We start from the raw sequence: 15,830 nt of genomic DNA on the forward strand, positions 1-15,830 counted from the left end.
AACGTGTTGCGAGCGCCGGGGCTCGTTCCCCGTAAGGAAATTCTAATATCGAGATAAAGGGGAGTATCGCGTGACGTCAGTCAGCTCAATGAAACGTTAATGAATTCCGTTCGGACACTTTCAATGAATGCGTCGATGGAACTGACCCCTAACCATTCGTTAAGCGCCCGAGGCACTGTGATAGCAAGAAATCTGTTACGATGAGAACATATAAATTTTCAATATTACGTCTCGTTGCTTATGAGTGTAAAACACATTATTAGTGACCCTTTATTAGCGATTTTGTTTTTTTTAAAGAACGGAAAAACGCATCGTGGGTGAAACATACTTCGTCTGATAACGCGTACACTACACGCTGTATAAGGTTATCAACACGGCGGCTATAAAAAGGCGTAGATATCGTATGCGGCGTGTGCAGATCACAACGCTGGGGAAACATGTCGGTCTAGTTTTTCGCTTTCCTGACAATGTTCGCCATTATTGGCACGATCGCTCATGGTGGAGAAGCGCGGGAGTTTTCTATCAGAAAGTCAGAGTATCGTTGCGACAATTAGTGTTCCAGTTCTGTCAATCGTACATGCCCCCGTCACACTTTGGCAGTTTGCGTAATGTGAGATTATGTTCCTTCTATCTTGAGACTGGTCACTTCGGGTGTCCTGAAGTTCAAGCGAGTCCAGAGAAGTTTTGGTAAATGAATCGATGCTAACCTTCTTGTATAAACATCGTATCGCAGGGCCCTATCGCTCTGCTAAATTGTAACGTGATAATGAAATCAAAATTCCCTGCAATACTCATATCTTTCGTACGCGTTGCCCACTGATTCAGCAGCACCCTTCTTGATCCCGTGGTTCCTAAAAAATTTGGAGCTGACGTCGGTAAAGGGAAACCCAACCTGCCGCCCCGTCCCGAGCACGCGAGCGCGGACCTAATCGTCGCTGTTCGTGCCAGTCTCCCACGAATCCTTTGCTCAGGTTGAGCACCTCGATTACACCGTCTTGGTTGAGCCATGGACCAGACAAAAGATCCTGGTTCTCACGACCACGCCCTCTCCCCGCCGCCTCTGCACTCTCTTAGACAGCGGCAATGCCTTCACGAAGGTACCTATCCACCGGAAATTCTTCGTGCCGCGGCTTCTTCAGCACTATGTACACACATGCGCGAGAAACGAACGGTGTGATCTCTTCCAGGTTCTCGCGGGGCGATAATAAATGGTCGGGCGAATGTTCCTATGAAACGCGATGGTCGCGGATAAAAACGCATTCTTTGGTGAATAGCATCCAGCGTCACCTTGGGGTATCATCGAATTTCTAAGAAGCTTCAGGTCGTGCGTTCCACTATGCGGATGTCGAGGACCCCTGACCTTCGCGGGACGTAAAAAGCCATTATGCAAGATGGAAATTCCACGCGGTGGACGCAAGTAGACGGGATTAAGTTCGGTGTTCGATTTCGATGCAACATTCCTGACATCGAACGACCCACGTTTCCCCCAACCACCGCGTCACTTGGACCCGGCAAACTTCCGTTTGCGGTTTTGCATTGGGTGCGCGAGTACCTTGGCTGGGTATCAAAGGCGAGCGATGAGTAATGACTTATGGTCAATTGGTTGACCCGTCCGCGGAGGACGGACCGTTTTACTGCTGGCAATGCTTCAGCGTTAACTATTAACGTTATCGGGGCGAATCCGGCTGCATTATTTGTTAATAACGCTGTCTCCGTCGAGTTGACGTGGGAAGATTGCTTAATGATCGCGGGGTCTGAACAAAAACGGGAATTTCCTTTTACCATTTCGCGTCGGGTCGCAGGGGATATCAGTTCGTTTCACCGAGGCGACTGAAAGGTGAAAAACGCAGCTGCGCTGGAGTTACGAGAGGCTAATCGCGGTGGTATTGTCCTGGTAATTAGCCGGTTCCTTCGGTGTTCCAGTGGGTTCGCGTAATTGTGAGCACACCTCGTGTGCCTCACCTTGAGAAACGGTAACGTCACCTGTGAACCTACGTGATCCCTCCGAGCGAGAGGAGGAAACGCGTTCCACGGTCCTGCTTATGACGAAACCGCGCGCGCGTTCTACGCCGGTGATCGCTGACGCGAGTGCGTGAATCATCCGCAAACAATAAAGCGTTTAGGAGCCAATAAAAATATTAAACGGCGAAAGCCAGAGGATTTACGAGTGTGGCTTCCAACGGTTCGTAGAACTTTACGCCTTTAAATCGTGGACAGACCGATGGGACGTTAAATTCTAAGTGGATGGAGTACGTACACGGTTCAGCAGAGTTTGTAACAGCGGGAAATGAAATTGGTAAATTATGGCGATGCTGGGTATCGAAATGTTAAAGTGGATTGCCGTTAATGGAAAATACTTACCAGTGTGAGTCCTCTTGTGAGCCTTGAGGTGGGAGCTCTTCGTGTACACCTTGTCGCAGCCCGCCACGTCACATCTGTGCACTTTGCGTTTCTTCAGCGCATCGCCGCATTCGTTGTCGACTCCTAAGTTACCGCCATTTCCGCCCACACCGGCATTGCCTCTCCCACCGATACCGATTCCGGTCGCTAGCGCGGGACGTTTGTGAAAGACCCTGAAATTAAAGGAATCGTGCCTAGTAGAAAAACTAATATTTAATATCGATTTCAATTCAAAACGGTAAAACAGTGATTCATCCTGTCTAGGTGGAAGAGAAAGCAGAATCTTCCGATGGGGACAACTGAGCAACGGCAAGACGGTGAGTACCCAATAAAAAATGGTCCTCCCAAATTATTAAATAGCCGAAATAATCGAAGTTGGCGGTCGGTGGCTACCTTCTCGGACCGTGTCGTTCGATACTCGCGATTATACATGTATACCTCGATACCTGCAGCGACGCTGATTACGACGGGCAAAGAAAAGGGCGGCAAGAAGTTCGAGGGACGGGTGCCCACGGTGATTTCGATTCAGATATGGATAAGACGTCTTCATCGTTATTTTATCTTTTGCCCTTAATCTTTCGTTTCTCGTTTCTTAAGAAGCACCGGGGAATCGACAAATTCGAGCGCATTTGTCATGGATTTATACAGAAAGTTTTTGGTATACATTATTCATCGCGCTGCTGGCATCGGGTTTATCAATCGATGCAGTTCGATGTGTTATGACCGGTTCGATGAAGAACGGGTGAAATTACTACTCGCTGATACATAATACATCGATACATCCGGGCGTGCGCGTAAAAAGGTAGAGCTAGCTTATGAATAATACCAGATTTGCCAGGGGAAGCGGAAAAAGTGGAAGTCATTACGCTAATCCGCGCGGTTGTATGGAACCGTGTGCCAAGCAACGGGATGCTAGACGAACGTTAGTCGCAGATTTTTAACGGGACGCACGATTTGCAACTTGGGGAATGACCTGTGATTTTCCGTAACGGCTTCTCGGATTTCGAGCTGCTTACGGAAGCATGCGATAATGGAGACAACGTTCTCGTGCGCTCTTCCCAGACTTACCTATCAGGGAATAGCCTCAGAAATCTGAGGAACAGGCTTCCAAGAATCAGAGAGCTTTTATTTCTCTGCGCGCATTACAATATTAAGACCAAGCCGTTCATTCCTTCAACCATACCGTAATTCAGTAATCTCTAACCCTAAAGAACTAGCAGCTAACGGAAAGAAACACCGCGGTCTCCGTTCCTTCGAATACCATTGCTTCCATTCAGCCTTCTCGGGATGCGCCACCGAATCTTTCCTAAGTCCAGCGAAGCGAAATGCGTCTTTCACCACGGAAAATGGAAACTGAAAATGACCAAGATTTACGTCAATCGGTAGCGAGGCATTTCTTGCTGAACGCTAGTCGCTCGAACACAGAAGAACCAGAGATGTCTGCTCGTTGTTTTATGTTCAGAGCTGTCTCTGTCAGCGCATTTAAGGGCCCACCTCTGAAATGGCCATGCGAACGGGTTAGAGAGAGGATTTCTCCTGCAATGATGTACGCCGGTTGTTCAACTTCGTCTGGGACGGACAAAAAGGGGCGAAAACACATCGAACCGAGTCGATCAATCTTATCTGGACGCTTGGCCAAACTCGTTTTCGCGGCCAAATTCGTACGACGCGCCGACGCGTGCGGCCGATTGTCCACTCCGTCCAAGCGAGTCGCTGTTAAAGGATAATTTAAGGCATCGGGCTGGGATCGGCGCCCGGCGCGATGAGTCGGACACTGTTGCGGCCGCTCTTCTTCGAACCGCGCCACTAACTCGGGATTATTTAAGGCGCTGCAACCAGGGACGAAATTTAAGGACACCATAATTCTCGGCTCTCATAACGGAGCAACGGTAAACAAAGTCGCGGATACGTAGGATTTTCTATAAATTCGCGTTGGGTATAAATTACGCGCTCTCGCGGCGGGACACGCTCGTCCTCGCCCATGGAATGTACGCTACCGCGCGGAGAGAATTCGCGTTTCAACTTTGAACGGATAAAACAGCGGCGGGCACCGCTGACGCATCCCCCGGACGGGCTATATTTCATCGGAACGGAGCACGGGACTCGCACACTTCGCGCCGTAAACCAGACCCGCAGCTCGCTGTTTAAACTGGCATAAATCCGCTTCTACTTCGCGATAATCCGACTGGCCGCTATCTCGATCTGCGCCCGGCTAGAGAACCTCGCGCCCCCTCGCGAGATTTTCCAGATCCTCCTCTTGTTCCTGGGTGGACGCGCGAGTTGCTCACCACTTGCTTCAACGGCTGAGATCTTTTCCTGTGACACTGAAAGTATAATACTAGCGACTTCTAAGGGGGTGCTTTTCATATACCCGCATTGGTCGTTGCTTCCATGGTAGCTTCTCGCGAAAGTGGGGAACAGAACTCTACTTAAGTAGCAGTTTGTCTAAGGGTCGTGTGCTACGCGAACGTGTAGGAAAGTATAACGGAATGGATCATTGTTTAGGCGTGGAAGTCGTAAGCGCGCGATTCGTTGGAAAGTCGAGGAAGGAACTGGGAAGTACATTTGTCGTGAAGTATTGCTGCAAGCTCTAGCGGCAGTTCCTCTGCAGGGGGCCCTGACATGCGGGTACCAATGCCCGTCGATGCGTGTGCACGTGCGTACACCCTCGTGTGCGCAAGTAGCTAGCGTATACGTGCATCGAGACGGGAACGGACAACCAACCGACCAGAGATTTATGCGAAACGTGAAGTATAACTATCGGACCCCGATCTGCGGCAATGGTGACGATTTCACAGTACGCGTGATATATGGACAGTGAACGGCCACGATGGTATAAATGTTTTACAATGCCACAAGTTGGGAGCGGATAAAGAGTGGAGGAGATATTGGAAAGCGAGCGATACAAGTCTCTATTTCCGCTGCTAAGTTTCTAAACCAAGGTCCCACGTTTCGTGTTTCACGATAATAAGAGAAACAAATTTTATTGGGAAGTGCCTAAACAGTTCTGCTTCGTTCAGAACGCAGCGAGTGATACAGAAGCTTTAATAGAGCCATTGACATCGAAGCAGCAATCAACGAAGGAGTTCCGAGGTAGAAGGAAACGTTGTGTCATCGTCTGCCGCAGCGGGATGAATGGAAAAGAAGACGAGCGGAAATTATTCAGCGGGATCTCGGGCTTCGTAGATCTAGACGGTCTCGTATGGCACACGCTCGAAAGAAATCGTGACACACCGTACGAAATGAGGTTTGTTAGCGTGCACTAGGTGTCACGAGATTACTATGTTTTCTGCAACGCCAGCCCCGCTGGTTTCCGCGACGAGATCGTCCCGGCGTCGCGGATCTCGACAATGGAAAAGACACTCGCGAGCACGCGAAAGCAAATTAAACGAGATTTACAGCGGGTGCACGATCCCGTCCTATTAACCCTGGACGCGCTTATACATTCGATGAAATATGACGGCACGTAACCATTGAAGCCGTGAACGAGTCGCCCCGACATCCTGCTGATTCCGACTGATAATAAAGTAATAATAGTCAGTCCTCGTGTGCACCAGCCGCATTGCAGGATACCTTAATCCTTCGTGAGCTTCGGAGATTCATGAGACGCTGTAGTCTCAGCTCACTTTTCGGTTCGTCCCGAGTTCTTCCGCTTTCCCAATTGGAGTACCATCCATTTGTGGTTCCACGACGAGAAATAAAGCTGTTACGCGATTGCGAGAAGAGAGCTTTTGTGTAGGCAGATTATTGTTTATAAGACATTTCCGAGAACCGTGTGGATATGTGTGATCAATGATGAACAAAAAATGCGTTGCAATGAGGAGGGAATCCCCTACATATTCACAAAGTTTCAGAATTTTTGGAATTTCCGGCTTCGGGATCTTCCCTTGTTAGTGCATCACTTGTAATGAATCCTTCACCGAAGACTGGGTGCAGTGCATCAAATGCAGGGTTGAGGTTACGTGGAGTGTACAGACCAAGAAGATATCGATCATTTTACCTGTGAGATTTGTCGATGTGGCTAAATAAAAGTTCTATTCTAATTTTAAACGTTTTTTACTAACACTATTAATTACTTAGACTTTAAACTCTACTAACGAAGTAGTTGGCCGGTACTGGAGGGTAATTTTTCGTTCGCTGCAAATGACGAACTTTTTTATTCCTGCGAATTATTAATCTTTGTGATAAAATTTAAGAAAAACCATTTGTCCCCTTTTATTAAGCACCATTTGTGCTACAAATTATTTTTTTGAAATTTGATTTTTACCAACAGTATCCCAAGTTATAGAACAAAAACTTAGAGTGAACGGTACTGCTCGACTCCCCCTAATAAAAAAATATAGAAGCCTACTAACACGATGGCACTGGCAACTCCCGGTTTTCCCACTTGTAGTAGAAACTCTTCAACCATTAAACCTCTTATAATTACACAATCATAGACTATCCATTTGTGGCTCCAAGACGGGGCGAAATCTGTTACGTCATCCCGAAAAGGGACAGCTTTCGAAAGGCCTGATTATTTATAAGGCACTTCCGAGAACCACGTGGAAATGTGTGACCATAGTCAAAGGAATACTTTAGGTTAATTACGATGTATGCAAGTGCGTCGTTTGGTAATATGTGTGGAAGGTTATCGCCACGATGGCTGTAAGATGTAAAACCGTGGACAGAGGTCCTATATAAAGTCAATCTGATCGGTAGTATCGTCAGTAGAGAGACACAACACACGAGAAACATGTGGACGAAGAGCTACAGTATTTTTTTGTTGATCTGGCTGTTCACCATAGTGAGCTCGTCCATTCTAGAAGAAAAAGACGACTTTGGTGAGTTCTCTTTTAACACATGCAAGTACAGTTGCAATAAAGCAATCTTTCGTCTCCTCATCGCTTAATTTTAACATCTGTTTTCTTTCGAAATGAACGTCCTTAGTGAGTACCTACTGTTTGTTGATAATTTGTTGTCTCTGCTTCCAAAGATAGGAAATGCGTGATGGGGAAAACTTTTTATGATGGGTGCAACTGGTGTAGTTGCGGTAGCAAGCATATAGCCTGCACTTTGAAGGCGTGTTACGACCCTGAGACTGGTGGTATCCATAAACCCAAAAAAGCACCAGAAGATTTTTGGGAGAACAGCTAAATACGCTAAGCATGTATTATTATCGCACGATCACGTTCAATCTGACGAATCTTGAAACTGGAATCATCTAAACTGTATAGACTATTATTCCCAACTGATTGTATTCTGATATTCTGTCCATTCGAAAAAGGGAGAGGGAATATTATAATGCTCGAATTTGAATAAAGATGCTTTAAGAAAAATGTCATTTACAAGATCATTTACAAGAGGCTTCCAAGAAAAGCGCAGCAGTGTGAGTAGGGTGGGTCGTGTGAGTACAGGGCTAACTGTATCTGTGTGTTTGCGAATAATTCTGTGGAATCAGGAGCCCCTACAAGAGGGAGCCCGGAATAAGAGACCTCGGAGGGTCGGCTTTGGCGAAGATCGTGGGTTTCGAGTCCCATCGCCCGAGGCCCTCTTTTCCCGTGGCTCTCGAACATAGGGTAAAGTAGCCGAATATGAGACTCATTTCCTAAAAACATCATAACTCTTGACTGAGATCACTTTTATTAAAATTCGATACACGTTTTAAAAGTAGAATATGTATTCTTTAACAACCTACTGGAAAGTATTACAACAAAAATTCGGTTTCTTCATAATAAAATAAAAACGAAAGTTATTAAAATACGCAGATAAAAAAATGGGTTGCTAATATGAGACCCAGTTTATTCTTTCCTGAAATTTATTTTTTCATTCTTTTTTCATAAAGTCGGCATGTGAAATCTATTTCTTCATTACCGCAGTCTTCGTGGGCCCACTACGCCCATCGTAACACTTTGTACGTACACTTAACCCATTGCTCACCTAGCACATCTGAAGAATAAATACCTGTGCAAAACAAGCATTTTGTATCATAATTTTCTTTCTTAATCACTTTCATTATTCAGAATAATTTCTTCTTCACTCTCATCAGTAGAACTTCCACGGGTCTCATATTTGGAAACATTAACATGATAACTACTAAGTAGCTTCGAAGTTAAATCTTCATCATTTAATGATATACAACTAGTAAGTCTTAAAGTCCATTGCAAGCACTATACAACAGTATTTATGAGAATCATTATACACTTTAGAGGTATTTGTAATTTAATCGAACAACATCAAAAACTTTCTGCAACGTATTTCAGAAATATGTGCTTACCTACTCAAGACGCTCAATTGATTACAATGCCACTGTGCAGACAAAATAACTAATACACGGTTAGTTAGTAAAGAAATAGCATCGCCATGACATTCAAGAGTTCTGTACCGGAGATAAGCTGTGGTTTCATATCAGGAGAGATCGTCATATTCGGCTACTTTACCCTATAGGGATTACGAAACCTATTCTACAGTTTCCTTCGTTGAGTGTATGCTCAAAAAATGTAGATTACCAACTCGATGGCAATAACTGTACGGATAGATATTCTATACATTTTTTATGTATAAAGTCTGTCTCGTCAGTACAAGCCCGTTGTGACAGTCGAGAAACATGTCGAGTAAGTTGTGACGCTTTTCTCTTGGTGTTTGCCATCGTTGATTCGTTCGCTTCCGAAGAAAATTGTAGTGAGTTCTCTATAAGTACCTACTCGTCACCGTGTACATGTAGGTATTGTCTTTAAAAATGAACGACGCTGTTCACTATTGTTCAACGACACTTCTGTTCTCGTAAAGTAAGGAAATGCACGGGGGGTGGAGAATATTATAATGAGTGCAATTAGGGTCGTGAACTTGGAGTATCTATGAAGTGTACCTACTCTTATAGTATGTATATAATTACACAATTTCCGAGAAATGTCTGATCATATTCGAGGGAATACGCTAGGTTAAGTACGATGTATGCAAGTGCTTTGTTTGATAAAGGGTGTGGAAGGTTATCGTCGCAATGGCTGCTAAAATATAGACAGAGTTCCTATATAAAGCCAATCTGAACGGCACTATCGTCAGTAGAGAGACGCAACACACAAGAAACATGTGGACGAAGAGCTACAGTCTTTTTTTGTTGGCCTTGCTGTTCACCATAGTGAACTCGTCCGTTCCAGAGGAAAGTAAGTTCTCTTTTAACACATCCAAGTACTGTTGCATTAATGCAATTTTTCGTCTCTTTATCGCTTGTTTTAACATGTGTCTTCTTTCAACACGAACGACATTAGTAAGTATTGTTCGTTGATAATTTATTGTCCCTGTTTCCGAAGGTAGGAAATGCCTGCCAGGTAAAACGTTTTACGATGGTTGCAACTCTTGCTTCTGCGCGGGAGGACGCAAAGCCTGCACTCTGAAGCTGTGTTACGACCAGACTGGTGCTGTTCTTGTACCCCTAAAAACACCCGATGATTTTTGGCAGTAAAGCGAAACACGCTAAGCATGTTCTACTAATTAGAATCATCGAAAGTGTATAGCCTATTATTCCCAACTGATTGCAATCTAATATTCTGTTCATTCGAATGGAATAGAAGAAATAGTTATCTATGTTAAATACTCTATTGTAATTAAATCTCTTATAATGCTCAAATTTTAATCAAGATGCTTTAACAAAAATGTCATTTACCAGAGGCTTCTGAGAAAAGCGTAGCAGTGTGAGTAGTGTTTTAGTGCAAGGCAAACAGTATCTGTGTGTTTGCGAATAATTCACTTCGCCTTTGGTTACTGTTCAACGACACTTCTGTTCTTGTAAAACAAGGAAATGCATTGGGGTTAAAGAGTATTATAAAGAGTGCAATTAGTGTCGTGAATTTGGAGTATCTATGAAGTGTACCTACTTTTATAGTACATTTATAATTACACTATTGTACCACAGACTATTCATTTATGGTTCGAAGATGAGAAGAAATCTGTTACGTCATTGCGAGAAGGGACAGCCTTCGTAAGGGTTGATTATTTATAAGGCATTTCCGAGAATCGCGTGTGTAGATGTGCGATCATAGGCGAGGGAATGCGTTAGGTTAACTACGATCTATACAAATGCTTCGTTTGATAAAACTTGTGGAAGGTTATCGTCACGATGGCTGCAAATATGTGGACAGATGTCTTATATAAAGTCAATCTGATCGGTACTATCGTCAGTAGAGAGACACAACACACCAGAAACATGTGGACGAAGAGCTACGGTCTTTTTTTGTTGGCCTTGCTGTTCACCATAGTGAACTCGTCCGTTCCAGAGGAAGGTAAGTTCTCTTTTAACACATCCAAGTACTGTTGCAATAATGTAATTTTTCGTCTCTATATAACTTGATTTTAACATTTGTTTTCTTTCAAAATGAACGACGTTAGTAGGCAGTGTTTGTTGATAATTTATTGTCTCTGCTTCCGAAGGTAGGAAATGCGTGGACGGTAAAAGTTTTTACGATGGATGCAACTCTTGCTTTTGCGCGGGAGGACAAACAGCCTGCACTCTGAAGCTGTGTTACGACCAGACTGGTGCTGTTCTTGTACCCCAAAAACCACCCGAGGATTTTTGGCAGAAAAACTAAACGCGCTAAGCATGTTCTACTATTGCATGACCACGGTCAATCTTACGAATCTTGAAACTGGAATCATCGAAACTGTATAGCCTATTATTCCCAACTGATTGCAATCTAATATTCTGTCCATTCGAACGGAATAGAAGAAATAAGTTATCTTCGTTAAATACTCTGTTTTAATTAAATTTCTTATAATACTCGAATTCGAATAAAGATGCTTTAACAAAAATGTCATTTACAAGATCATTTACAAGAGACTTCCGAGAAAAGCGTAGCAGTGTGAGAAGTGTCGTTTTAGTGCAAGGCAAACAGTATCTATCTGTGTGTTTGCGAATAATTCACTTCGCCTTTGACTACTGTTCAACGACACTTCTGTTCTTGTGAAACAAGGAAATGCATTGGGGTTAAAGAATATTATAAAGAGTGCAATTAGTGTCGTGAATTTGTAGGATCTGTGAAATATACTAGCATCTTCGATAATAGTAGTGAATTTGGTATATCCACGACACGAAGACCTCTAGGAGACTTTTAGGAAAACAGACTAATGCTATCCGATTTTCTGTACGTATACATATTGCATTCTAGTATCGAAAATACAAATAAAGCCAATTCCACGATCAAAGTGCCCACAGACACTGTTTCAACCACAATAATTCGCGCACCCTTGCCGCATGCTCATCGCGAATGTCCCCAAAATCGATCCACTCGCTCGATACCGTGGTAGGATCACTGAAGATACTTACAGGGAGGTTTCCTTTATCCTCTGCAACGCGAGTAGGGCCGCCGAGGAGGAAACGAAGACAGGATCGAGAGGTTCCATCACGCAGACCGATACGTCCCTCTCCCTGTCCCTTTCCCTGTCCCTCTGCCTCTCCCGATCGCGATCACGTTCCTTTTCTCGATCCCTCGGCTCCCTCTCCCTGATCCCTGCTTCCCTTTCTTGCTGCCGTTCCCTGCGCTCGTTCTCCGTGCTCCTCTCTCGCACCCTCTCGCGATCTCGTTCCCGGTGTCTCTCGCGATCTCGCTCGTGATCTCTCTCCCACGCTGTTTCGCCTAGCGCCGGCAAAGGCGGCGACACTGCAAAAAAAAAGGACGGCGGAACATTAATTAACCGGCCAGCTGGAATATTATTAACCGTCGCGGCGTTTTATCTCACGTTGCTTTCGTAATTTCATCGAACGCCGCGCGAAAGCGAACGTTCGAAAGAGATCGTTAATCCATTGGCTGCCGCGCGGACGCCTCGCGCTCAAACTCCGCGTCTCGCAAGACGGAATGGAATAGGGTGCTCGTTAAAGTTGCTCATTAATTGCTATATTTCGCGAAATAGTAGATTATATAACGGATTATCTAGCGAGCGACACCTATGATATTACGTAAGCGTTCTCATTTTCCAATGGAATATAAAATCCTGCAGGCTTGGACTACCCGAAGCGGTTGAACGGCTTGGTTGAAACGATTAACGAGCCGGGCGCAATTAGCGCGCGTCTTTTCACCGCGGGTTATTTTATCGCGTTGTTTATGTCGACGTTCACTGGATACCCGTGCAACATTGTCATAAATCTCGTATTATGAACCGGGCAGGTTACGAGGCAAAGGGTATCAGTAGATGATGGTTCTCAAGTTTGAAGATAACCGAAGCGAAAGTTCAGTCGTTTCACAGGCGACTGGTGTACGCATTGTGGAAAAACTGTACTACTTGCAGTCGCGTGTTGTTTCTTTCCTTCAGTGAAATACTCTTCTACGCGAAGAGCCCCCAAAAGTTTCCCCATTCATTTCTGAGACATTAATTGCGCCATGCTTATCACTCAATCATTCCCTGGCTCGACGCTAGTTGAATAGCCAAAGCGCTGGCTATAAAATGCAGGAAATCGTAAACAATTACGAAAACTGACACAGACACTAGTCGAGGGTAAGAAGTCGTCGCGATAACGGACTTAGCATTAACACTTCGGCTTTTCAGTAATCTTTGACCCCACGACACTCGACTGCAGCACTGTATTTTGCTGCCCTCTTCGCGACCCACGGCAGACGTGTTAAATTTCCGTGGCATCCTCGTTACTAATTAATACGCTGCAGTGGTCAATAAATTCTCAATCGATCGAGTCTGCAACGGTGATTAGATAACAGGTGCAGCATCCAGACGATGGAGTAACTTTTGACCGCGCGCGCCCTACTCGCGCGCGCCTCTCATTTGATTATATCGGAGTCGCCGTCTCGATCGCCTCGTAATCCACGTAAAATTGTAATTTCCAGGCTTACCCTCGTTACGTGGTAACGACTCGTTCGCCGGTAAACGGTGGTAATTAGTGCGGCGTAATATGGAGAATACGAAATTGCTACGATATCGTTCCTCGCAACTGGTTCCGCAGTGTTCTCGGAGTGAAAAAAGGCTTCCTCGCCCGCGACTAGTTAGGGGTAGCTTAAGATATTCTCATACATGCGACGTTTCACAGCTCAATCCACCCTCCATCGTTCTTCCCCTTATATCTTTTCTACGTTCGTATGTAGCTTTCTCCTTTCGTTCACAGCCGCTCTGTCGATCTCATTTCATCGCATCGACTCGGAGTCGCGCGGCAGAGCACCGTTCCCCTTTTTCTCCGCCTGACAGGGAACCGAGGTGAGGTAGACACGCACCATGCAGAATAACAGGATTAAGAGGTAATCGATTTCGGAGAGGGACACGACTGTTCGTGGCAGCGCTGACGGAACAACGCGGAATATTGCGTAACGCGGCACACGCACGCGAGTCCCTCGGTTCCCCGTGAATCAACGAGCCCGGAGATTTATGCAAACGGCCGTTTGCGGCTGGCTGGCCGGCCGGTTGGGCGCGCGCCAGCTGAAAGAAACGCGCCCCGACCGAAGATGCATGGCTAGAAAACGGGGCCCGCGTTACCGCGTTTCGCGGCTTTCTGATGGATCGCCGCGGAGAGTGATTTTTAATTGAATTCGAGGCTCGTATTTCCATCGATCGGCCGCCGAGTGCCGGGGGCCTCGTAAATACCTAATACCTGATTGACAACGCGCGCACGCCGCGACGTGTGCTCGATCGACGTCGCCTGGACCGCTCTCGATCACGCCTCTCGCCCCGGAAAGCCCGGGCTGATCTTATAATAACGAGGTTAATCACTGTAATCGCGCGACGCGTCGGGCCGCGGCGTACACTTTCCTCGAATGTTTCGAGGCGGCACGTTGCGAGTAATAACGATAATCATGACGCGTCGCTTCCCTGGAACCGTTTCCCGTGGTCCAGGGAATCCGATGAAAATTTCAATCTAAAAAGTCCCCGGTGCTACAGATTCCTATCTCGGATCCCGTGTTCGCCCTTATCGGCACGGGAATCTCGGAGAGAGGCTCCACTGGTCGATCGTCGAATCGTATCGAGGAGTCATTATGAATACAGTCGGCCGGGCCAAGACGCGTTCTATCTGAGCGCTATTATTAACTGTAATTTCCGTGCGTCGGCTGCGCCGGGCGGCTTCGCTTAATTAGCCTCCGCTTCGGACACTTTTCCCCTCCGTTCCGCCGAGGTCTTTCTGTCTCTCGTTCTGGACGTCTCGTTAGGGCCATTAACTGAAACCCGTGGTTCTAGTTGAGGCCTATGATCTTCGCTATCTAATGGACCACGAAGTCGTCAGAACGTTAGAACGCCCTGACAGCGCTCGTCTAACTCTTTGACCTGTGCTTGGCTCTTCCTCCTCCACTCTTCTTCGTCCAGGATCCCTCTTCGAGTAGTACGAACGTCGTTCACGAGTGGGAGTCGCGGATGGATGCATGCTCGTTGGGAAATAATGAAATTCTTTCCGAGGCTCGCGCAAACACCTCTGTACAATCTACCCAGACTCTATTACCTGGATAACTTTTCCAATTTCCTCGGTGTCGATGATTCTTTCACTTCCCTTTCGTCCCGCCGTTTGTTTCGGTTGCGAAGCGTTTCCCTCGGCGGAGGTAGTGCTCCTCTTCCATCGTCGCCTCGCCCACGCGAGGCTAACGTCGGGCATTACCAGCAATAATGCGTTCTTACGGCGTTTCGCCTTCCTATTCGTTTCACCTTCTTCTGCCCCTCCCTCTTTCTCTCGTTGCTCGTCTGCTTCTTACTTCCTCCTCGGCGTCCGCGGACTCCTTTCACCCGCGCACACGCACAGACACTTTCGTGATCCGGCGGATGCACAGTCAGGGGGGTAATTGATAATGTTAAACGGCGAGGTTAATCTGCCGATTTATGGGCAGAGTTTGCATCGTGGATTTTTCGAATCTGCCAAATTGAGGGATAATAGGCAGACATTAGTGCCTCGCTGCCAGCAATCTAGCAGCCAGGCGGCAAAGGGAGATAAGTAGACGTCCAAGGAGTTAGGCTTCGTGAATCCAGTGGCAAATAAGAGGTGCTTGCCTAATCCTCCAGAAGAGATATGAATCCTGGGGCTTGAATTCACGAATACAGACAACGTGGTCATTCGCTTTGAAACTTTTTCACGTTAGACACTCTTTTCCAATCGCAGTGGGCCGTATGCATAAAAATAAGAAAATGCTTGAAAGTAATAAGTACAAGTACATAAAAATTTCCTTATTTTTCAAATAATCTGTGCGAGATTGCGTTTGGGCTTATTTTAATCAGAAAAATCTAACCAAACCAATGATAATACTTTCCTGAATATATTGTGAAAAATAAGGAAATTTTTATGTTATATATTAATGGTTAACCGTCTGAGATGCCTACGCTATTGCTTTGGCGCTCGTCGGTCAGATCGCTCTATTCCACTCGATCTCGATGTGTTTTGTTCGCTCTCTTCGTCGCGTGGTGTGACAATGTATGTGTCTACTTCAGCCAATAACCAAAATACGTGTGCAGCGTCTTTAAAAATGTGCCCAAATAGGTGA

General features: G+C 45.8%; 3 protein-coding genes and 1 long non-coding RNA gene across 6 annotated transcripts in view; 3 read left to right on the forward strand and 1 right to left on the reverse strand.

The window, feature by feature from the left end:
* The window catches only part of LOC143378986 (uncharacterized), a 289,875-nt gene that overhangs the window by 39,269 nt on the left and 234,776 nt on the right, over window positions 1-15,830 (forward strand). The gene's annotated exons all lie outside the window — the stretch shown is intronic.
* LOC143378968 (uncharacterized) overlaps window positions 1-15,830 on the reverse strand; it is a 314,434-nt gene that overhangs the window by 12,926 nt on the left and 285,678 nt on the right. For all 3 annotated transcript variants that reach the window (XM_076831181.1, XM_076831180.1, XM_076831179.1), the window contains 2 exons: window positions 11,699-12,032; window positions 2,362-2,573 (listed from right to left, as the gene is read on the reverse strand). In XM_076831181.1, the coding sequence (XP_076687296.1) occupies window positions 2,362-2,573; window positions 11,699-12,032 (546 nt within the window). The remainder of the gene's footprint in view (window positions 1-2,361; window positions 2,574-11,698; window positions 12,033-15,830) is intronic.
* LOC143378978 (uncharacterized) lies at window positions 7,027-11,184 on the forward strand. The gene is made up of 3 exons (XM_076831197.1): window positions 7,027-7,072; window positions 10,518-10,658; window positions 10,807-11,184. The coding sequence occupies exons 1-3, from the start codon at window positions 7,042-7,044 to the stop codon at window positions 10,962-10,964; spliced, it is 330 nt and encodes a 109-aa protein (XP_076687312.1). The 5' UTR covers window positions 7,027-7,041; the 3' UTR covers window positions 10,965-11,184.
* LOC143366408 (uncharacterized) lies at window positions 7,031-10,030 on the forward strand. Its single transcript, XM_076807477.1, has 4 exons — window positions 7,031-7,223; window positions 7,376-7,533; window positions 9,398-9,542; window positions 9,690-10,030. The coding sequence occupies exons 1-4, from the start codon at window positions 7,136-7,138 to the stop codon at window positions 9,839-9,841; spliced, it is 543 nt and encodes a 180-aa protein (XP_076663592.1). The 5' UTR covers window positions 7,031-7,135; the 3' UTR covers window positions 9,842-10,030.

The sequence above is a fragment of the Andrena cerasifolii genome, chromosome 2 (genome assembly GCF_050908995.1).
Source record: "Andrena cerasifolii isolate SP2316 chromosome 2, iyAndCera1_principal, whole genome shotgun sequence".
Classification (NCBI taxonomy): domain Eukaryota; kingdom Metazoa; phylum Arthropoda; class Insecta; order Hymenoptera; family Andrenidae; genus Andrena; species Andrena cerasifolii.

Excerpts from the sequence above, each read along its gene's own strand:
- LOC143378978 (XM_076831197.1), top strand. The coding sequence starts at position 7,042 with ATGGCTGTAAGATGTAAAACCGTGGACAGAG. Across the intron at positions 7,073-10,517 it reads ATGTAAAACCGTGGACAGAG|ATGTCTTATATAAAGTCAAT; the intron begins GTCCTATATAAA and ends ATATGTGGACAG. Across the intron at positions 10,659-10,806 it reads CTCGTCCGTTCCAGAGGAAG|GTAGGAAATGCGTGGACGGT; the intron begins GTAAGTTCTCTT and ends CTGCTTCCGAAG.
- LOC143366408 (XM_076807477.1), top strand. The coding sequence starts at position 7,136 with ATGTGGACGAAGAGCTACAGTATTTTTTTGTTGATCTGGCTGTTCACC. Across the intron at positions 7,224-7,375 it reads AGAAGAAAAAGACGACTTTG|ATAGGAAATGCGTGATGGGG; the intron begins GTGAGTTCTCTT and ends CTGCTTCCAAAG. Across the intron at positions 7,534-9,397 it reads AAGATTTTTGGGAGAACAGC|ACAGAGTTCCTATATAAAGC; the intron begins TAAATACGCTAA and ends GCTAAAATATAG.